General features: G+C 40.3%; 1 protein-coding gene across 1 annotated transcript in view; it reads right to left on the bottom strand.

Annotated features, from left to right (window-relative positions):
* The window catches only part of TMEM135 (transmembrane protein 135), a 203,107-nt gene that overhangs the window by 20,637 nt on the left and 161,867 nt on the right, over positions 1 to 20,603 (bottom strand). Inside the window, exons 7-8 of the mRNA XM_070749598.1 lie at positions 7,356 to 7,397; positions 6,040 to 6,186 (exon numbers count right to left, since the gene is read on the bottom strand). Of these exons, the coding sequence (XP_070605699.1) occupies positions 6,040 to 6,186; positions 7,356 to 7,397 (189 nt within the window). The remainder of the gene's footprint in view (positions 1 to 6,039; positions 6,187 to 7,355; positions 7,398 to 20,603) is intronic.

The following is a 20,603-nucleotide window of genomic DNA, read 5'->3' as shown; positions in this document are numbered from 1 at the left end:
AATAAATAATAATAATAATAATAATAATAATAATAATAATAATAATTATTATTATTATTATTATTATTATTATTATTATGTAATGTGCTATTTTTCAACTGCTGTTTTCTGTTTGCACTGTCCTTAGTTATAAACATAACAAACAAAATGATTTCTACTACATTTATCAAAAGATTATGCCAATAGATTATTTTTTTTGAGCAGTGTATAAAAAAAATAACCTTGTTGGGAACAACACAATGATCATGGACAGGGGGAAAAAAATCTCAGTGATATTTTACAGCTGCACCTTAAAGACCAAGTAACCCCAATCCTCATTTCTAGGTTAATTTTATAGAGGGGGGAAGAACCCCATCAGCTGAGTGATCTGCAGGTAGCCAGGAATGTGTTTTGCAGCGTTACATACAGCCCCCTGAAGTAATATTGTGGGGTACCTCAGGGGTCGATCCTCTCCCCCCTGCTATTTAATATCTACATGAAACCGCTGGGTGAGATCATCCAAGGGCATGGGGTGAGGTATCATCAATATGCCGATGATACCCAGTTATACATCTTCACCCCATGTCCAGCCAACGAAGCAGTGGAAGTGATGTGCCAGTGCCTGGAGGATGTTGGGGCCTGGATGAGTGTCAACAAACTCAAACTCAACCCAGACAAGACGGAGTGGCTGTGGGTCTTGCCTCCCAAGGACAATTCCATCTGTCCGTCCATTACCCTGGGGGGAGAATCACTGCCCCCCCTCAGAGAAGGTTCGAAACTTGGGCGTCCTCCTTGATCCACAGCTCACATTACAGAAACATCTTTCAACTGTGGCGAGGGAGGTGTTCGTCCAGGTTCGCCTTGTGCACCAGTTGCGACTCTACTTGGACCAGAAGTCACTGCTCACAGTCACTCATGCCCTCATCACCTCGAGGCTTGACTACTGTAACGCTCTCTCCATGGGGCTACCTTTGAAAAATGTTTGGAAACTTCAGATCATTCAGAATGCAGCTGCGAGGGCAATCATGGGCTTTCCCAAATACGCCCATGTTACACCAACACTCCGCACTCTGCATTGGTTGCCGATCAGTTTCCGATCACAATTCAAAGTGTTGGTTATGACCTATAAAGCCCTTCATGGCACCAGACCAGATTATCTCAGGGACCGCCTTCTGCTGCACGAATCCCAGCGACCAGTTAGGTCCCACAGAGTGGGTCTTCTCCGGGTCCCGTCAACTAAACAATGTCGCTTGGCGGGACCCAGGAGAAGAGCCTTCTCTGTGGCGGCCTCGGCCCTCTGGAACCAACTCCCCCCAGAGATTAGAATTGCCCCCACCCTCCTTGCCTTTCGTAAGCTACTTAAAACCCACCTCTGCCGTCAGGCATGGGGGAATTGAGATTCTCTTTCCCCCTAGGCCTTTACAATTCTATGCATGGTATGTATGTATGTCTGTCTGTCTGGTTTTTATATTAATGGGTTTTTAATCGTTTTTAGTATTAGATTACTATTGTACACTGTTTTATTATTGCTGTTAGCTGCTCCAAGTCTCCGGAGAGGGGCAGCATACAAATCCAATAAATAAATAAATAAATAAATATCACAGGGGGGAAAAGGGACAAAGTTAGTTGGGAGATTGTATATTATTGCCTTTCCAGATCCAGCAGAGAATCCGTGAAGCCTGCCAAATTTATATTCTTCCAAGCTCGCAGGACTTCACTTTCCATTTAGCATTAGAACGGTACAAATTTTGTCAGCGTGGGATTCCAGCAGTTTTATGGCAGAAAACTGGCAGAGGAATTGAAAATGATAAATACTTCGGGGAGGGCTGTCCAGTTGTTAGACACTATCAGCTGGAATTACAAGGAAATCAATTTGATCCTGGTTCTAGAAATTAAATTTTCTCCTGCTCAAATATTTGCAGTCGGAGCACAAAATAACATTACTCAATCTTCACACTGTGCCAAATATTTTTGGAAGCGTTGAATTATGTGTTGCAAAAAAGTGTATTAGTCATAAATCATCCGTCGGGTCAGTTTGTGTAGCAAAAAAATGGTAATGAGGACATGATCGAGTTACAGACATTTAGGCTTAGCTGTATCTGAAAGGAAACACATGGGAGAGAAATATGATAAAAGGATTAAGATTAAGAACTCAATGGTTTTTTTCTTTTGGGCGGGGGGAGAGACATGTGCAAATGGGACAGTTGAAATACCAAAGGAGGTTTATTCACCTTGTTTGCTGAACGTTCAATAATCTTTTTTTTAAAAGTCTTGCAGTGAAAGATTTTCTTGATGGAACTGACAGAGCTACTGACTAGGTGCTGATAGCTTTTTGTTATGCATTGGGTGATTAGGTGTTGAATAAAAGGGTTTTTTCCCCTGGATTGATCCAAATGAGAGGTGGGTTCGGTCCGGTTCACCCAAATGGGTAGCAAACCACCGGTGACTTGACGGAACCGGTTACAGTGTTCCCTCGATTTTCGCGGGGGATGCGTTCAGAGACCGCCCGCGAAAGTCGAATTTCCGTGAAGTAGAGATGCGGAAGTACATTGTTGTTGTTGTTATTATTATTATTATTATTATTATTATTATTATATTTATTTGTTTGTTTGTTTGTTTGTTTGTTTATTCATTCATTCATTCATTCATTCATTCATTCATTCATTCATTCATTTATTAGATTTGTATGCCGCCCCTCTCCGTAGACTCGGGGCGGCTCACAAAACAATAAAAACAGTTCATGACAAATCTAATAATATACAATTTAAAATATTTTAAAAATGACATTATTAAGCATACATACATACAAACATACCTGACGACAAAGGTGGGTTTTGAGGAGTTTACGAAAGGCAAGGAGGGTAGGGGCAGTTCTAATCTCTGGGAGGAGCTGGTTCCAGAGAGTCGGGGCCGCCACAGAGAAGGCTGTTCCCCTGGGGCCCGCCAACCGACATTGTTTAGTTGACGGGACCCGGAGAAGGCCCACACTGTGGGACCTAACCGGTCGCTGGGATTCGTGCGGCAGAAGGCGGTCTCGGAGATATTCTGGTCCGATGCCATGAAGGGCTTTATAGGTCATAACCAACACTTTGAATTGTGACCGGAAATTGATCAGCAACCAATGCAGACTGCGGAGTGTTAGTGTAACATGGGCATACCTGGGGAAGCCCATGACTGCTCTCGCAGCTGCATTCTGCACGATCTGAAGTTTCCGAACACTTTTCAAAGGTAGCCCCATGTAGAGAGCGTTACAGTAGTAGAACCTCGAGGTGATGAGGGCATGAGTGACTGTGAGCAGTGACCCCCGGTCCAAATAGGGCCGCAACTGGTGCACCAACCGAACCTGGGGAAACATGCCCCTCGCCACAGCCGAAAGATGTTTCTCTAATGTGAGCTGTGGATCGAGGAGGACGCCCAAGTTGCAGACCCTCTCTGAGGGGGTCAATAATTCCCCCCCCCGGGTGATGGATGGACAGATGGGATTGTCCCTGGGAGGCAAAACCCACAGCCACTCCATCTTATCAGGGTTGAGTTTGAGTAAGTTGACACCCATCCAGGCCCCAACAGCCTCCAGACACCGGCACATCACTTCCACTGCTTTGTTGATTTTTTGGCTATGAACAGTATCCCAAGCCTTTCCTTAACACTTTAAACCCCTAAATTACAATTTCCCATTCCCTTAGCAACCATTTAGATTATTACTCACCATGTTTATTTATTAAAGTTTATTTAAAAAAATGTTTTTTAAAGGCAGACAAAAGTTTGACAATGACATAGGACGTCATCGGGCAGGAAAAACCATGGTATAGGGGAAAAAAACACGAAGTATTTTTTAATTAATATTTTTGAAAAACCGTGGTATAGACGTTTGGCGAAGTTCGAACCCGCGAAAATCGAGGGAACACTGTATTTTTTTAAAAAAATTATTTGAGGGGATGGAATGTTTTGCTGATTTTTAAAATTCTTCTGTGCATGCGCAGGAGCCGAGTCTCGGCACTGTGCATATGGCGCCATTCTGTTTTTGGTTTTTTTGGGTTGGTGGTGGTGATTTGCGAATTTTTGGCATTGCACATGTGTGAAAAGTGCATGCCTATGTGTGGCACAACCATGTGGCATGGGAGGAAGTGAACCGGCGACGAGGAAAGTTAGAACCCGCCCCGATCCAATCATGTACAAAATTTATTTATTTATTTATTAAATTTGTATGCAAATGTATGTAAAAAAATTGGGGTCTTCAGTTTATGCCTACTAAAAATGGAACACTGGGTTTTTAACTTCGGGCATTTGACAGGCTGGTTCAGTCAAGGAAATATACCAGTGATGGCGAACCCATGGCACAAGTGCCACAGGTGGGGCCAAGCAGGAAGAGGGAGATTGTGATCCCACTATATAGAGCATTCGCTGGCTGGGGAATTCTGGGAGTTGAAGTCCAAATATCTTCAAGTTGCCAAGGTTGGGAAACACTGATATAGAGCGCTGGTGAGACCACATTTGGAATATGTTCTGGAGACCTCACCTACAAAAAGATATTGACAAAATTGAACGGGTCCAAAGACGGGCTACAAGAATGGTGGAAGGTCTTAAGCATAAAACGTATCAGGAAATACTTCATGAACTCAATCTGTATAGTCTGGAGGACAGAAGGAAAAGGGGGGACATGATCGAAACATTTAAATATGTTAAAGGCTTAAATAAGGTTCAGGTGGGAAGTGTTTTTAATAGGACAGTGAACACAAGAACAAGGGGGCACAATCTGAGGTTAGTTGGGGGGAAAGATCAGAAGCAACGGGGGGAAATATTATTTTACTGAAAGAATAGTAGATGCTTGGAACAAACTTCCAGCAGACGTGGTTGGTAAATGCACAGTCATTGAATTTAAACATGCCTGGGATAAACATCTATCCATCTTAAGATAAAATACAGGAAATAGGATAAGTGCAGACTAGATGGACCATGAGGTCTTTTTCTGCCGTCAATCTTCTATATTTCTATGTTTCTATATGTGCTGGCACACGAGCCGTTATCGTAGCTCAGCTCCAATGTGCATATGTATGCCAGCCAGCTGATTTTTGGCTCCCACAGAGGCTCTGGGAGTGCGTTTTTGGCTTCCAAGGAGCCTCCAGGGGGATGGGAGGAGGCGTTTTTACACTCCCCCAGCTCCAGGGACCCCTTTATAGCCTGGAGAGTGAAACATGAGCCTACTGGACCCACCAGAAGTTGGAAAACAAACCATTTCCGGCGTCTGGGGTGCGGAGGAGGCTGTTTTCGCCCTCCCCCAGGCATTGATTTATGAGTGTGGGCACTCGCGCATGTGTGATAGCACATGCCCGCACTCTTTCGGCACCCAAGGAAGAAAAGGTTCGCCATCACTGAAATATACCATCAAAAACTTTAAATTACTCATAGGGAAAGACCTCACCTGAAATCTAACTTCTCCATCTAAAGCCCAAACAGATGTGAAATAGACATGAATAAATGGAAACATGTTAAGTATTCATAGAATGTGTTCCTCTGTGCGTATATAGAGCCGTAGTGACATAATGGTTAGAATGCACTATGGCAGGCTGACTTTGCTCACTGCCAGCAGTTCGATCCTAACTGGCCCAAGGTTGACTCAGCTTTTCAGCCTTGTGAGGTTGGTAAAATGAGGTCCTAAGTTGTTAAGGGCAATATGCTGACATTGCAAACAGCTGAGAAAGTGCTATCAAAGCACTGTGAAGCGGTATATAAGTTTAAGTGTTACTGCTATAAAACGGAAACAGAGTGAGGTGTGTAAATAGCTGAGATATTGATTGATTGATTGATTGATTGATCGATTGTTTGGATTTGTATGCCGCCCTTCTCCGTGGACTCGGGGCGGCTCACAACAAACAAGGAATACACAATAAAACAATTTGATCCAATTAATAATAATTTTTTAAAAACCTAAAATCAGGTAATCAGGTAATCAACACAAGTATTGGGATCAATATAAAAAAAGAGGCAGGGCAACATTACCACTGCACAAGATAACGTAAAGATAAAAACAGGCATTGCAAAGAATAAACATTTTGCACTCACATATTGTCCACAATTTTTTTTGTCGCAGCAATAAAATTCATTTGTTGTGTTATATCTTCACAGTTTTTGATTTGAATTTCTTTCTTTAAAAAAGCTCCTTCCGGTACATACGAATGGGTGGGAATTTCTTCTTTGCCTACGATGAACCTGATCAGAAAACAAAACACGTTTATTAGCTACCTGAGCTCCATCATTCCTTTTATATACCACAACTGCTTCTGATTATATTGCCAGACGCAACATTTACACTTTAAAGCTATTATTGTAAGTGTTTTATTTATTTATTTTTAAAAATTGTTTTATTGGTTTTTTAAAAGACAGACAAAGGACAAACAACATTCAACATTTAAGGAGCTACCATTGCTCCGCTTATCATAGAAGTCTAAATAATACAAAAAAGAAAAAAGCCTAACTATTTATTTATTTATTTATTTATTGGATTTGTATGCTGCCCCTCTCCGGAGACTCGGGGCGGCTAACAGCAACAATAAAGCAGTGTACAATAGTAGTCCGATGTTAGAAACAATTAAAAACCCATTAATATAAAAAACCAAACATACATACATACATACCATGCATAGAATTGTAGAGGCTTATGTTCAGATCGATACAAAAACATAACATACATACTCTATATTCTTATTACTTTTGACTCTATATTTTCTATATTAATTAATTTTCTTATCTATCAGATTTTAATCTAAAATAAAATATAAAATATATCACTTCTAAATTTATCATATTACAAAACTACCCTATGTTTATATTATTTTTAAACTATTCATATATGCATACAGTTTACCATCAAATTAATGAATACAAATAATTGTAAATTCTTACTTATTTAATTTTTAAAACTATTTTTAAAATTCCACCATTTATATACTTTATCCCATATTTTATAAAATTCTTTTTCAGCTTGATTATTCAAGCGTTTTGTCATCATGTCTAATTCCGCACATTCTATAATTTTTTTAAATACTTCTACATCTTTTGGTATTTCCTTTTCTTTCCATTTCTGTGCAAATATAATTCTTGCCGCAACTATTGTAAGTGTTTTAAAATATATTAGCTTGTTGCCTGACTTGTTAACTTTACATACATACGAAATGATGTTTAATTTTTCAAAAATAGGAAACCCTGATTATTATAAGAATTAATATACTATTGCAAATATATTAGTGATGATGCCACGTTCTGTCGTATCGGTTGGGCCGTTTGCTTGTGCATCACAGATTTCAATTGCTACAAGATTCCACTCCAACTGAGTTGGCCAGGCAGGCTACAAAGAAGGGGCTTGTTTTGAGTTCACTTACTTCAGTGCAGAGAATGTAAATCCTTTCAAACCGTCCTTGCTTCTGAAATAATAATAAAAAAAATCACATATTTAGGATATGAGTAAGCAAAAACAACCTTGCTGTAGGCAGCGGTGAAATCTACTTACCTCTGCTACCGGTTCGGAAGTGTATTTGTATTTGTATTTATTAGATTTGTATGCCGCCCCTCTCCGAAGACTCGGGGCGGCTAACAACAGTATAAAAAGACAATGTAAACAAATCTAATATTAAAAACAATCTAAAAACCCCCAATTTAAAGAACCACTCATACATACAAGCATACCATGTATAAATTCTATAAGCCTAGGGGGAAGGGAAATTTCAATTCCCCCATGCCTGACGGCAGAGGTGGGTTTTAAGGAGCTTGCGAAAGGCAAGGAGGGTGGAGGCAACTCTGATATCTGGCGGGAGCTGGTTCCAGAGGGTCGGGGCTGCCACAGAGAAGGCTCTTCTCCTGGGTCCTACCAAAGGACATTATTTAGTCGACGGGACCCGGAGAAGGCCAACTCTGTGGGACCTAATCGGTCGCTGGGATTCGTGCGGCAGAAGGCGGTCCCGGAGATATTCTGGTCCGACGCCATGAAGGGCTTTATAGGTCATAACCAACACTTTGAATTGTGACCGGAAATTGATCGGCAACCAATGCAGACTGCGGAGTGTTGGTGTAACATGGGCATACCTAGGTAAGCCCATGATTGCTCTCGCAGCTGCATTCTGCACGATCTGAAGTTTCCGAACACTTTTCAAAGGTAGCCCCATGTAGAGAGCGTTACAGTAGTCGAACCTCGAGGTGATGAAGGCATGAGTGACTGTGAGCAGTGAGTCCCGGTCCAGATAGGGCCGCAACTGGTGCACCAGGCGAACCTGGGCAAACACCCCCTTCACCACAGCTGAAAGATGGTTCTCTAATGTGAGCTGTGGATCGAGGAGGACGCCCAAAAAGTGCCTGCTTTTTCACACTCTGCACATGCGCAGAACGCTTTGGGCAATGTGCAGAGGGTTTAAAAAAGAAAATAGCAGTGTCCCAGCGGGTGGGCAAAGCCTCGCGCTGCCGCCGCTACCAATACAGCTAAACTGGGCCGAACCGGTAGCATTTCACCCCTGCTGTAACCATTTTCTTTACAGCTTATTTTTCGCAGATTTCCAATCAGTTCAGTTTAGGATAATATGTCTGCAGTTACTGGGGTTTTATGATAGGTTATAGCTTTTCAAGAGCAGGTGTAATGTAAATAGGAGGATGAAAAAAAAACATTCCAAATGACATTAGCAGCTTCAACATGTTTTAGTAAAATAATAATAATAATAATAATAATAATAATAATAATAATAATTATTATTATTATTATTATTATTATTATTATTATTATTTATTGAATTTGTATGCCGCCCCTCTCCGTAGACTCGGGGCGGCTAACAACAATGATAAAAAAACAGCATGTAACAATCCAATAATAAAACAACTAAAAACCCTTATTATAAAACCAAACATACACACAGACATACCATGCATAAATTGCAATGGCCTAGGGGGAAGGAATATCTCAACTCCCCCATGCCTGGCGGTATAAATGAGTCTTGAGTAGTTTACGAAAGACAGGGAGGATGGGGCCACCACAGAGAAGGCTCTTCCCCTGGGGGCCTGCCAAACGACATTGTTTAGTCGACAGGACCCGGAGAAGGCCAACTCGGTGGGACCTTATCGTTCCCTGGGATTCGTGCGGTAGCAGGCGGTTCCGGAGGTAAAAGTCCAGCTTTTTATTTTATTTTATTTGGGGGGGGGGGGGATTATTTGGTTTCTCATTTCAGCATTTGCCGAAGAGTTTTAACATTCTACCAGCAGGTGTCTCTAATCTCTAAGCAATTCATCTTAAAACGGCGTCAAACTAATAAATCCAATGTTTTAGACAGACTACACAGAAGGGCATTTACAAAAGGCAGTTGTCTCTGAGACATTTTAACACATGAGTATATTAGCCTCCAATTATGAGAGCTGGAAATATGCTTTCAAATACAGACTTCCTCTTTAAAGGCCACTTTTCCTGAGGGACAAAGGGTAATTCAATTTTCTATCTAATAAATTTTGGAGGCAGGCTGAGCCAACAGTTTAAAGGGGGAATTTAAAGAGCATTAAAAATAGTGTTTATTTGGTAGGTGAGAGTTCTCCTTTAAAAAAAAGGCCCATAACTCACCCACAGAAATCATCCTGACAATTATCAGGGTTAAGAATACAAACGTAAATACAAATCAGAATAACAGAAAAGAACAGAGCGGAGAGGGACCTTGGAGGTCATCTAGTCCAACCCCCTGCTCAGTGGCTCTCAACCTGAGGGTCGGGACCAGTGTTCCCTCTAATTTTTTTTTGGGGGGGGGGGCAGAAAAGTATAGTGTCTAAGCGGCAGTCCCTTCAGGACTGGGCGGCACAGAAATAATAAACAAACAAACAAACAAACAAATAAAAAACCCACCCTGTTTTGCCTCAGAGAATTTCAAAATAAAATACTGTACTGTGTGTCTATAACAGTGAGCTCATAATAGGGCAACTCTATCAATATCTAAATGCCACTTAAATAGTTGAGCTAGTTTCAAACTAGATTTTGATTTTCTTTCTCTCTTCCTTACTCCCATTCTTTTTCTTTCTCTTTTCCTTCCTCTCTTTTTTCTATCTGTTTCTCTCTCTTCCTCTCTTCCTCTCTCTCTCCTTCCCTCTCACTCTTTCCCTCTCGGCTTCTGGGCAGGTTTGGAAAACTCTGAGTTGATGATGATTTTTAAGTGAGCGATTGCTCACTGCTCAGCTTAGAGGGAACTATGGTCGGGACCCCTTTGGGGTCAAACAACCATTTCACAGGGGTCGCCTAAGATCATAGGAAAAGAAATATTTCCCATGGTGTTAGGAACTAAAGCTTCTATCTTGGCGCATTGGAACATTCATTCATTCATTCATTCATTCATTCATTCATTCATTCATTCATTCATTCATTCATTCTATCTATCTATCTATCTATCTATCTATCTATCTATCTATCTATCTATCTATCTATCTATCTATCTATCTATCTATCTATTCATTCGATTTTTATGCCGCCCTTCTCCTTAGACTCAGGGCGGCTTACAACACGTTAGCAATAGCACTTTTTTTAACAGAGCCCGCATATTGCCCCCACAATCCGGGTCCTCAGGCCACTAAAGCTGACTGCTAGATCTGCAGGTCAGCGGTTCAAATCTCATCACCGGCTCAAGGTTGACTCAGCCTTCCATCCTTCCGAGGTGGGTAAAATGAGGACCCGGATTGTGGGGGGCAATAGGCTGGCTCTGTTTAAAAAGTGCTATTGCTGACATGTTGTAAGCAGCCCTGAGTCTAAGGAGAAGAGCGGCATAAAAAAACCTGAATAAAAATAAATAAATACATAAATAAACCGGAAGTTCGGAAAAATGGGCTTCCAGTTTGCCCATTGTGGGAAGCTTCCTGAAGCCCTGGAGTGTGAAAAACTGCATAATGGGCAAACAGGAAGTCCATTTTTCCAAACTTCCGCTTTTCCCGTTGGAGGGTTTTTCGTAATCCAGGGCTTCAGGGAAGCTTTCCAGAGGGCAAAATGGCCTTCCCCAAGGCCAGAAATGAGCTGACCAGACATATGGCAACGTCTTGTGTTCCCTCTGATAAGGCTCCGCCATCACAGGCCTAAACCATTGGATTTCATTTTGGAACCCGACGGAGCTCCAGCTACTTAAAAGTTACTGAAATATGTTCATGCAATGTGCAGTTTTGGGGCCTTCTTGTGGGGTTTGCCTGCTAGCAGCATGAATAATCAGACAGGGACCTCCATCTGCCCCATTGTGTAATATTAACAGCAGTTTTCATAATGAATTAAATACGTCTTTTGTGTGACAAACATTAAAATCTGGAAAGGAATTTCTAAACAGAAAAAAAAGCCATCTTGGGCCTCTGTGTACAAAAATGATGCTAATTTATTATTACATATACATATATAATGTGTAATATAAACAAAAGGAACATGGATTTGGGAAAGGTCTCGAAAAACAAACACAACCGTATTTAGGGAACAAAGGAACCTCTGTCTAAAACGAAAGGGATCTAACTGTCCTTATGAATGAGAAGAAGGAAAAAAGATTATGTACTCCAGATTGTTCACATTTTAATACAGATTGGCACCGGTTCCACTCACGTCTCCTCTAAGATAAACTGCTAGCAATCTTAGTGGCTGTCTGCTTCTGGTATATCCTTCTAAACCTGAACCCAGCTGTGATACGCAGTGAGAGACATAGAAACATAGAAACATAGACGTCTGACGGCAGAAAAAGACCTCATGGTCCATCTAGTCTGCCCTTATACTATTTTCTGTATTTTATCTTAGGATGGATATATGTTTATCCCAGGCGTGTTTAAATTCAGTTACTGTGGATTTACCAACCACATCTGCTGGAAGTTTGTTCCAAGCATCTACTACTCTTTCAGTAAAATAATATTTTCTCATGTTGCTTTTGATCTTTTCCCCAACTAACTTCAGATTGTGTCCCATTGTTCTTGTGTTCACTTTCCTATTAAAAACACTTCCCTCCTGAACCTTATTTAACCCTTTAACATATTTAAATGTTTCGATCATGTCCCCCCTTTTCCTTCTGTCCTCCAGATTATACAGATTAAGTTCATTAAGTCTTTCCTGATACGTTTTATGCTTAAGACCTTCCACCATTCTTGTAGCCCGGCTTTAGACCCGTTCAATTTTGTCAATATCTTTTTGTAGGGGAGGTCTCCAGAACTGAACACAGTATTCCAAATGTGGTCTCACCAGCGCTCTATATAAGGGGATCACAATCTCCCTCTTCCTGCTTGTTATACCTCTAGCTATGCAGCCAAGCATCCTACTTGCTTTTCCTACCGCCCGACCAAACTTCTCACCCATTTTGAGACTGTCAGAAATCACTACCCCTAAATCCTTCTCTTCTGAAGTTTTTGCTAACACGGAACTGCCAATGCAATACTCAGATTGAGGATTCCTTTTCCCCAAGTGCATTATTTTACATTTGGAAACATTAAACTGCAGTTTCCATTGCTTTGACCATTTATCTAGTACAGTAAAGCTAAATCATTTACCATATTACAGACCCCTCCAGGAATATCAACCCTATTGCACACTTTAGAGTCATCGGCAAATAGGCAAACCTTCCCTACCAAACCTTCCCCTATGTCACTCACAAACATATTAAAAAGAATAGGACCCAGAACAGATCCTTGTGGCACACCGCTTGGCACACATTTCCACACAAACCGCTTTCTATGGTTGAGATGGGAACTTGCCCTCTTGATGTTGCTGGATTTCAATTCCAGTTTCAATTTCATTGTCTCTGATGGCTGGGGAGGTTAGGAGCTGTGGTCCAGCAACATCTGCTAAGCCACAGATAGCTTGTGGAGTGCAGTGCCGTAAGGGGAATACCTTTTAAACTTTAAACCCAGATGTTGCTTAGTAAGACTTACATTTATTCTGCAGGCATGTTACAATGTGAGAAATGTGGGAAGGATAAACCTGTCAAAAGGTTTTTGTTCTGGTAATGTCAGTGAGCATCAAAAAATAAAAAAAAAGAGCAACCCTGGAGGTATTTTTATTCTGTATCTCTCAAAGCCGAGACACTAAATATGCCCATGTTAAACCAACACTCCGCAGTCTACATTGGTTGCCAATCAGTTTCTGGTCACATTTCAAAGTGTTGGTTATGACCTATAAAGCCCTTCATGGCATCGGACCAGAATACCTCTGGGACCGCCTTCTGCCACACAAATCCCAGCGACCAGTTAGGTCCCACAGAGTTGGCCTTCTCCGGGTCCCATCAACTAAACAATGTCATTTGGCGGGACCCAAAGGAAGAGCCTTCTCTGTGGCGGCCCCGACCCTCTGGAACCAACTCCCCCCAGAGATCAGAATTGCCCCCACCCTCCTCGCCTTTCGCAAGCTCCTTAAAACCCACCTCTGTCGTCAGGCATGGGGGAACTGAGATATGCCCTTCCCGCTAGGCCTATACAATTTATGCATAGTATGTTTGGTTTTTTAAATTAGGGTTTTTAAATTATTTTAAATATTAGATTTGTTATATGTTGTTTCACTGCTGTTCTTAGCCGCCCCGAGTCTGCTGAGAGGGGCGGCATACAAATCTAATTAATAAATAATAAATAAATAAATAAACCCGCTACTGACTGTTCAGCCAGGCTCTATGGTATGAGCCTCCCGAAAATTCAAGGGTAAAAAATTCAGACACACACACACACTTGAAAATTCAAAAACAATGTTTTTTATCCCAACATTCAAAAGAAACAAAGCACCCTTTTTGTATTGCAAAGAGCACTCTTCCCAAACCAAACTTGTAGGCTGTAAAAACCCCTCAAACAGTCCTTAAGTACTTAGCTAGCAGCTGTGAAGAAACGTCACAGCCCTCCTTCTTCCACAAGTTGAAACACACACGCTTTGCTCTGCCTCGGTTTCAAAATCTTGAAAAATCAACAAACAGAGTCCTGAAACAGCAAGTCACGGTCCAAACCAGTACGAACAGATAATCTCCACACTGCGAGGCCGGCACGCTGCCAATTTAACAGCAGCCCTAATTACTTGAACCCCACTCAACCACAGGTGGACTCAATTATCTCCTATAATACTTTTGAAGCTGTTCACTCCTATGCATAGCTCTACGCATGCGTGGGTCTATCACTATCTCCTCCTCTGAATCTAAGGAAGATAAGGATGATTGACTTCTTTCTGGGCTGTCTTCCAAGCTCCCCTCCTCCATCTCACCGCCACTTCTTTCTGCAGAGGACAATTCACCGTCTGACTCTGTCGGCAGCAAAACAGGCCTATGACATGTTGATGTTTCCCCGGCATCCACCTCCTCAGTCCTTGGGGCAGGAGCTGGGCCAGAGCTAACCAGAACACTGACCGTGATGGTGAATCTATGGCACCCGTAGCAGAGGTGGAATGCAGAGCCCTCTCTACGGACATGCACGCCGTCGCCAGCTGCTCTTTAGGTTTCCATCCCACGCATGCGTGCCAGCGAACCGGTCTTTGCGCCTGCCAGAGCACCAGAAACCCAAAGAACAGCTGGCCAGCACACACATGCTTACTAGCCAGCTGGTTTTGGGGTTTCGGCGCATGCATACACACACATGGCACCGGACCAGGGTATCTATGAGACCGCCTTCTGCCGCATGAATCCCAGTGACCGGTTAGGTCCCACAGAGTGGGCCTTCTCCGGGTTCCGTCAACAAAACAATGTCGTTTGGCGGGGCCCAGGGGAAGAGCCTTCTCTGTGGCGGCCCCGACCCTCTGGAACCAACTCCCCCCGGAGATTAGAATTGCCCCCACCCTCCTCGCCTTTTGCAAGCTCCTAAAAACCCACCTCTGCTGTCAGGCATGGGAGAATTGAGATATTCTTTCCCCTAAGCCTTTACAATTTATGCATGGTATGATTGTTTGTATGTATGTTTGGTTTTAGAATTAAGGGTTTGTTTGTTGTTGTTGTTGTTGTTGTTGTTGTTGTTGTTGTTGTTGTTTTTAGCTGTTTTGTATTGGATTTACATGCTGTTTTTATTCTGTTGTTAGCCGCCCCGAGTCTGTGGAGAGGGGCGGCATACAAATCCAATAAAATGAAATGAAATGAAATATGTATAAGCACACATGTTCCAGTTTGGACACTTGGTGCCAAAAAGTTTGCCATCCCTGGCCTATAGAACAAAGGATTTTTTTTAAAAAAAAGCAGGATTTTACAACTATAAAATTGTATGTCTCTTAAGTTATCTGCAGATTACCCAGCTCCATGCTTCTTTATTTCATTTAGGAACAGTTGTTTCCTCTCCCAAGAGTATCGTTGTGCCAGATGTGAACGGAGGACAAGGAGCACATTTACAACAAACACCAATGGACCAAGCAAGTAAAAAGATACAGGAAAAAGCTATATCCCCGTGGTGACCAGCTAACAGGACCAACGGGGATCCTGTCTAAATTTAGCCATAACAGGAGGAGTGGGGAGTGCGGTTTGGGGAGGGTGGGTGTCAAAAGAAACTTGGAAAAGACTTGCTAGCTCTCCTTACTCAAAGGATACACGGAGTACAATCTGCAGCTGCTAGATAGGCGCATTTCTGATTCCAGGAGCTATATTTGCCTCCAGTAACTGCTGACGTGCCAAGGAAATCTACCCATTTTGTGTCTAGCCACCGACCAAAACTAATTGCTCTTGTGCTGTGAATGTGGGTGTACTAATCTTCTCTCCACACCCCCATTGTGAGCGAAGGCAAGAGGTCTCCACACCACTTTGTAGGGCTAAATGTCACCAATTAGCTTTTCCATTCCCCCCTCCCCAAATGTGCCTTATTGTAAACCTTTCAAAAAAATTCTCATTTACAGGGTGACTGTCTTAAGAGCTCCTCGGGTGAGGCTTAATCACTAGAGTAAGGAACAAGCAACACACGCAGCAACGAAAATTATAAGCGTTAGCAAAGGAGATGTCTTTTTAAAAAAAAAAAAATATATTTTTATTGATTTTGTAAATATGGTTACATAAAACAAACATAAAACAGTGCACAGTGTGTGTGCCCATCACCTGACCGACAAAAAAAAACCCATCACCACCACCACCAATTGCAGGGGGTTCAAATATTTACTAGTTTATATATATATATATATTTCCTTGGCTCTACTTTGCATTTGTTATTACTGAAAGAGTGATTGGAGTTTATTTTTCACATTTGCATCACAGATTCTACTCAGCATAGAACCTTTCAGAGGAGATGTCAACTTTGGAAAAACGATGATCAAAAATGAAATGTAACTTTGCTTATAAGAAAGGTGTAATTGTGGCTATTTTTCAGGAAAGGGCAGCTCTGAGCCTGTCCTTTTTTTCACACTCATTGCAAACATTTTCATTATTTTCTGATTAGAGAGACCCCCAATAAATTTCGTATCAAAAGAACTGTGTAAGAGAGAACAATCTGCGATTTTGGTATTGTTCCCATGTCTTCGAAAACATTTCAGAGATTAAGTTTTAGCTGCCAGAACTCTTTTCCCCCCCATAATTAATAACAACAACTTGTTCCGCATACAGACGGGAAGTTGAACAACTATCCTTGTTGTGTGACCAGAACAATCTAGAACTGAACACACTTAAAACCGTAGAAATGGTGGTAGACTTTAAGAGAAACCCTTCCACCCTTCCACCTCTCACAATACTAGACAACACAGTATCAACAGTAGAGACCTTCAAATTTCTAGGTTCTATCATATCTCAAGACCTAAAATGGTCACCTAACATCAAAAACATCATCAAAAAAGCACAACAAAGAATGTTCTTTCTGCGCCAGCTCAGGAAGCTCAAACTGCCCAAGGAGCTGCTGATACAGTTCTACAGAAGAATCATTGAGTCTGTCATCTGCACCTCTATCACTGTCTGGTTTGGTGCTGCAACCCAACAGGACCGACACAGACTTAGAGGATAATCAGAACTGCAGAAAAAGCAATTGCTGCCAACCTGCCTTCCATTGAGGACCTGTATATTGCACGAGTCAAAAAGAGGGCGGGTAAAATATTTACTGACCCCTCACATCCTGGACACAAATTTTTTCAACTCCTACCCTCAAAACGTCGCTACAGAGCACTGCACACCAAGACAACTAGACACAAGAACAGTTTTTTCCCGAACGCCATCACTCTACTAAACAAATAATTCCCTCAACACTGTCAGACTTTCTACTAAATCTGCACTTCTGTTCTACTAGTTTTTCTCATCATTCCTTTCACCCATTTCCTCCCATGTTGACTGTATGACTGTAACTTGTTGCTTATATCCTAAGATTTTTATTAATATTGCTTCTTCATTGCTTATTTGACCCCTATGACAATCATTAAGTGTTGTACCACATGATTCTTGACAAATGTATATTTTATTTTATGTACGTTGAGAGCATATGCACCAAGACAAATTCCTTGTGTGTCCAATCACACTTGGCCAATAAATTCTATTCTATTCTATTCTATTCTGCAGCAAAGAGTATGGCTAAAGAAGTAGGCAACAGCATTTAAATGTTCTAAATAAACAGGTATAAACTAAGCAAGTCTAAAGTTATATTGTTAGAATGCAAGCGCTCCTTATGCTTAGCAGGAAAGGTGCAATTTTTTTTAAAAAAAGTCAGAGTTCATCAACCATCTCAATAAATAACACGAAGGTCAACTGTTGACATTTTGGATTTACATTGTGGACATTCAGAAGTGGGGTCTGAAGAGTCAGCAAGATTCTCTGGCTAATATAATATAAATTTAGAGGAATGGGAAAGAATATGGAACAAGAACATTATTGACAGCTTTTTAAAGAAAACTAATAGAAAATGCTCTATATAGGTGGCATTTAATGCCAGCGAGACTGGCAAAAATGTATATAAATTATTTTAAATATTAGATTTGTTATATGTTGTTTCATTATTGTTGTTAGCCACCCCGAGTCTACGGAGAGGGGCGGCATACAAATCAAGTGAATGAATGAATGAATGAATGAATGAATGAATGAATGAATGAATGAAACCGGATTGCTGGAAATGCAAAAGTAAGGATGGAACCTTTTATCACATGGTGGCAATGTCCCAAAGTGGAGATGCATTATTTAATTTAATTTAATTTAATTTAATTTAATTTAATTTAATTTAATTTAATTTAATTTATTTTAATTTAATTTAATTTAATTTAATTTAATTTAATTTAATTTAATTTAATTTAATTTAATTTAATTTAATTTAATTTAATTTAATTTAATTATTTATTAGATTTGTATGCCGCCCCTCTCCGCAGCCTCGGGGCGGCTCACAACAGTGATAAAACAATATACCATAACAAATCTAATATTGAAGTCTAAACTAACAATTTACATTAAAAAGCTGAAAACCCCATTATATAAAAAGCATACAGACAAACATACCATACATAAAACTACATAGGCAAGGGGAGATGTCTCAGTTCCCACATGCCTGACGGCAGAGATGGGTTTTAAGAAGTTTACGAAAGGCAAGGAGGGTAAGGGCAGTCCTAATCTCTGGGGGGAGCTGGTTCCAGAGGGTTGGGGCCACCACTGAGAAGGCTCTTTCCCTGGGTCCCTCCAGCCGACATTGTTTAGTCGATGGGACCCGGAAAAGGCCAACTCTGTGGGACCTAACCGGCTGCTGGGATTCGTGCGGCATTAGAAACGGATGAGGAGATGGCTTCACAAGATTATAGCAGAACCAACAGAATTCAAAACTGAACTATTCTTATTAGGAATAATTAACCAAAAAATAAAGAAAAAACTCCAAACATCATTTTACATATCGTAACCACAGCAAGGATCGTATACGCCCGATGTTGGAAACTTGAAAACACACCAAGCGATGAAAGGATAATACATAAGATACTGGAATGTTTACAGAATTTTATGGGGTGTGGCATAATAAAGAGACATAAAGATGTATAAAAATAAATGTAAATAACCATATGACACATTTGGCACAAACTCCAAAAGTGGATAAAAGAAATAATTAAGATTGAATTAGAAATGAAACCAGAAATATTTTTGCTTGGATGAATAAGGAACACTACTATTTGATACAACATTTAATAACATCAACGAGAATAGCCATAGCACAATTTTGGAAAAATGGAAATATGCCAAATGACGGAATTTAATAAAAAAAATGTTGCACTGTGCTGAAGCAGATAAACTAACAATGGAACTAAAAGAAAAAGAAAAAATGAAATATTACCAAATTTGGGAAGATTTTTACACCTGCTTAAATAAAAGAACATTTTTTCATAGTGCTGCGAGATAAAGAAATATTACAAAGAACAACTTTTAAATAATCAACGTAACTCTTGTTCTATCTATTGAATAGAATCTAATCTAGATACGTCTTATTACCAATTACATAATAAGAACTTAATTATAATAGTACATAACTCAAACCACTGGTCTTAACACCGCCAAATATAATTTTAAAAAAAGGGATCCTGTTAACAGTGCCTGCCATAGGAGAAGAAAAGAAACATACTTCTTGCTTGTCTTTCATATTTTATGTAAATGTACTGTTTTATGTAAATGTACTGTTTGTTGTCATTGTTTTATTGTATATATGTAAATAAAAACTATTTTTTAAAAAAGAAACATATGACACAATACAGTTAAAATGTTTACTGATATGTAAATTGAAAAATTAAATGCTCATCACCAGCCATTTCAGCATATAAAGGTATTGCTAGTACCTTTACAGAGGGGAGCACAACATTACCTTGTTTACAAACTTCCTCAAATTAAGAAACCTCAAACAAGAGCTGTCTTTCACTTTCCAATAGTTACTGCAACCTTCCTAGCTCTTTGCAGTTTGCAATGGAATGATTGTGACATAAAATATATCCAATTCCTTCCTGCCATGCTTTTAACGTTCCTATATAAACATGTCTGACAAAACAAACCATCGATTGCAAGAACCAGGAAGCAATCAGTCAAGAGTGATTTGCTTGGGTTTTCCAGGTTCTCCTTTAAATGAAAAAAGAAAAAGAATCATGGAAGTGGACAAATTAAGAGCCCTTCAAAATATGATTAGTCTTACCAACTTTTTTTTTAAGATTTGAAAAGAAACCATAGATCAAGCAGACTAAGACACAAACCACCAAGATGGAAACAGAACCCTGGAGATAAGGGGGATAGATGTTGGATGGATGGATGGATGGATGGATGGATGGATGGATGGATGGATGGATGGATGGATGGATGGAAGGAAGGAAGGAAGGAAGGAAGGAAGGAAGGAAAGAGAGAAAGAAAGAAAGAAAGAAAGAATTTTTTTATATCTTTTCTTCTATCCTTTTCTTTATATATATTACTACATGTCTATTCTCTTCAATATGTATTGTGTATTGAACAAATAAAAAAATAAAATAAAATAAATAAAATAATAAGTAAAGTAAAGTAAAGTAAAGTAAAGTAAAGTAAAGTAAAGTAAAGTAAAGTAAAGTAAAGTAAAGTAAAGTAAAGTAAAGTAAAGTAAAGTAAAGTAAAGTAAAGTAAAGTAAAATAAAATAAAATAAACCATTCCCACAGTGGTGATGCAGCCCTTCACTGGTCATGAATCAGGGATGAGAACAAGATCAACCATCCAACATGGCATTTGCCTTTTGCCCTTGAAATTAACAAAAAGAATAGAAGTTTATTGGCCAAGTG

Source organism: Erythrolamprus reginae, chromosome 4 (assembly GCF_031021105.1).
Source record: "Erythrolamprus reginae isolate rEryReg1 chromosome 4, rEryReg1.hap1, whole genome shotgun sequence".
Classification (NCBI taxonomy): Eukaryota; Metazoa; Chordata; class Lepidosauria; order Squamata; family Dipsadidae; genus Erythrolamprus; species Erythrolamprus reginae.
The sequence above is the reverse complement of the archived record's forward strand: the minus strand, read 5'-3'. Positions and strand labels throughout refer to the sequence as shown.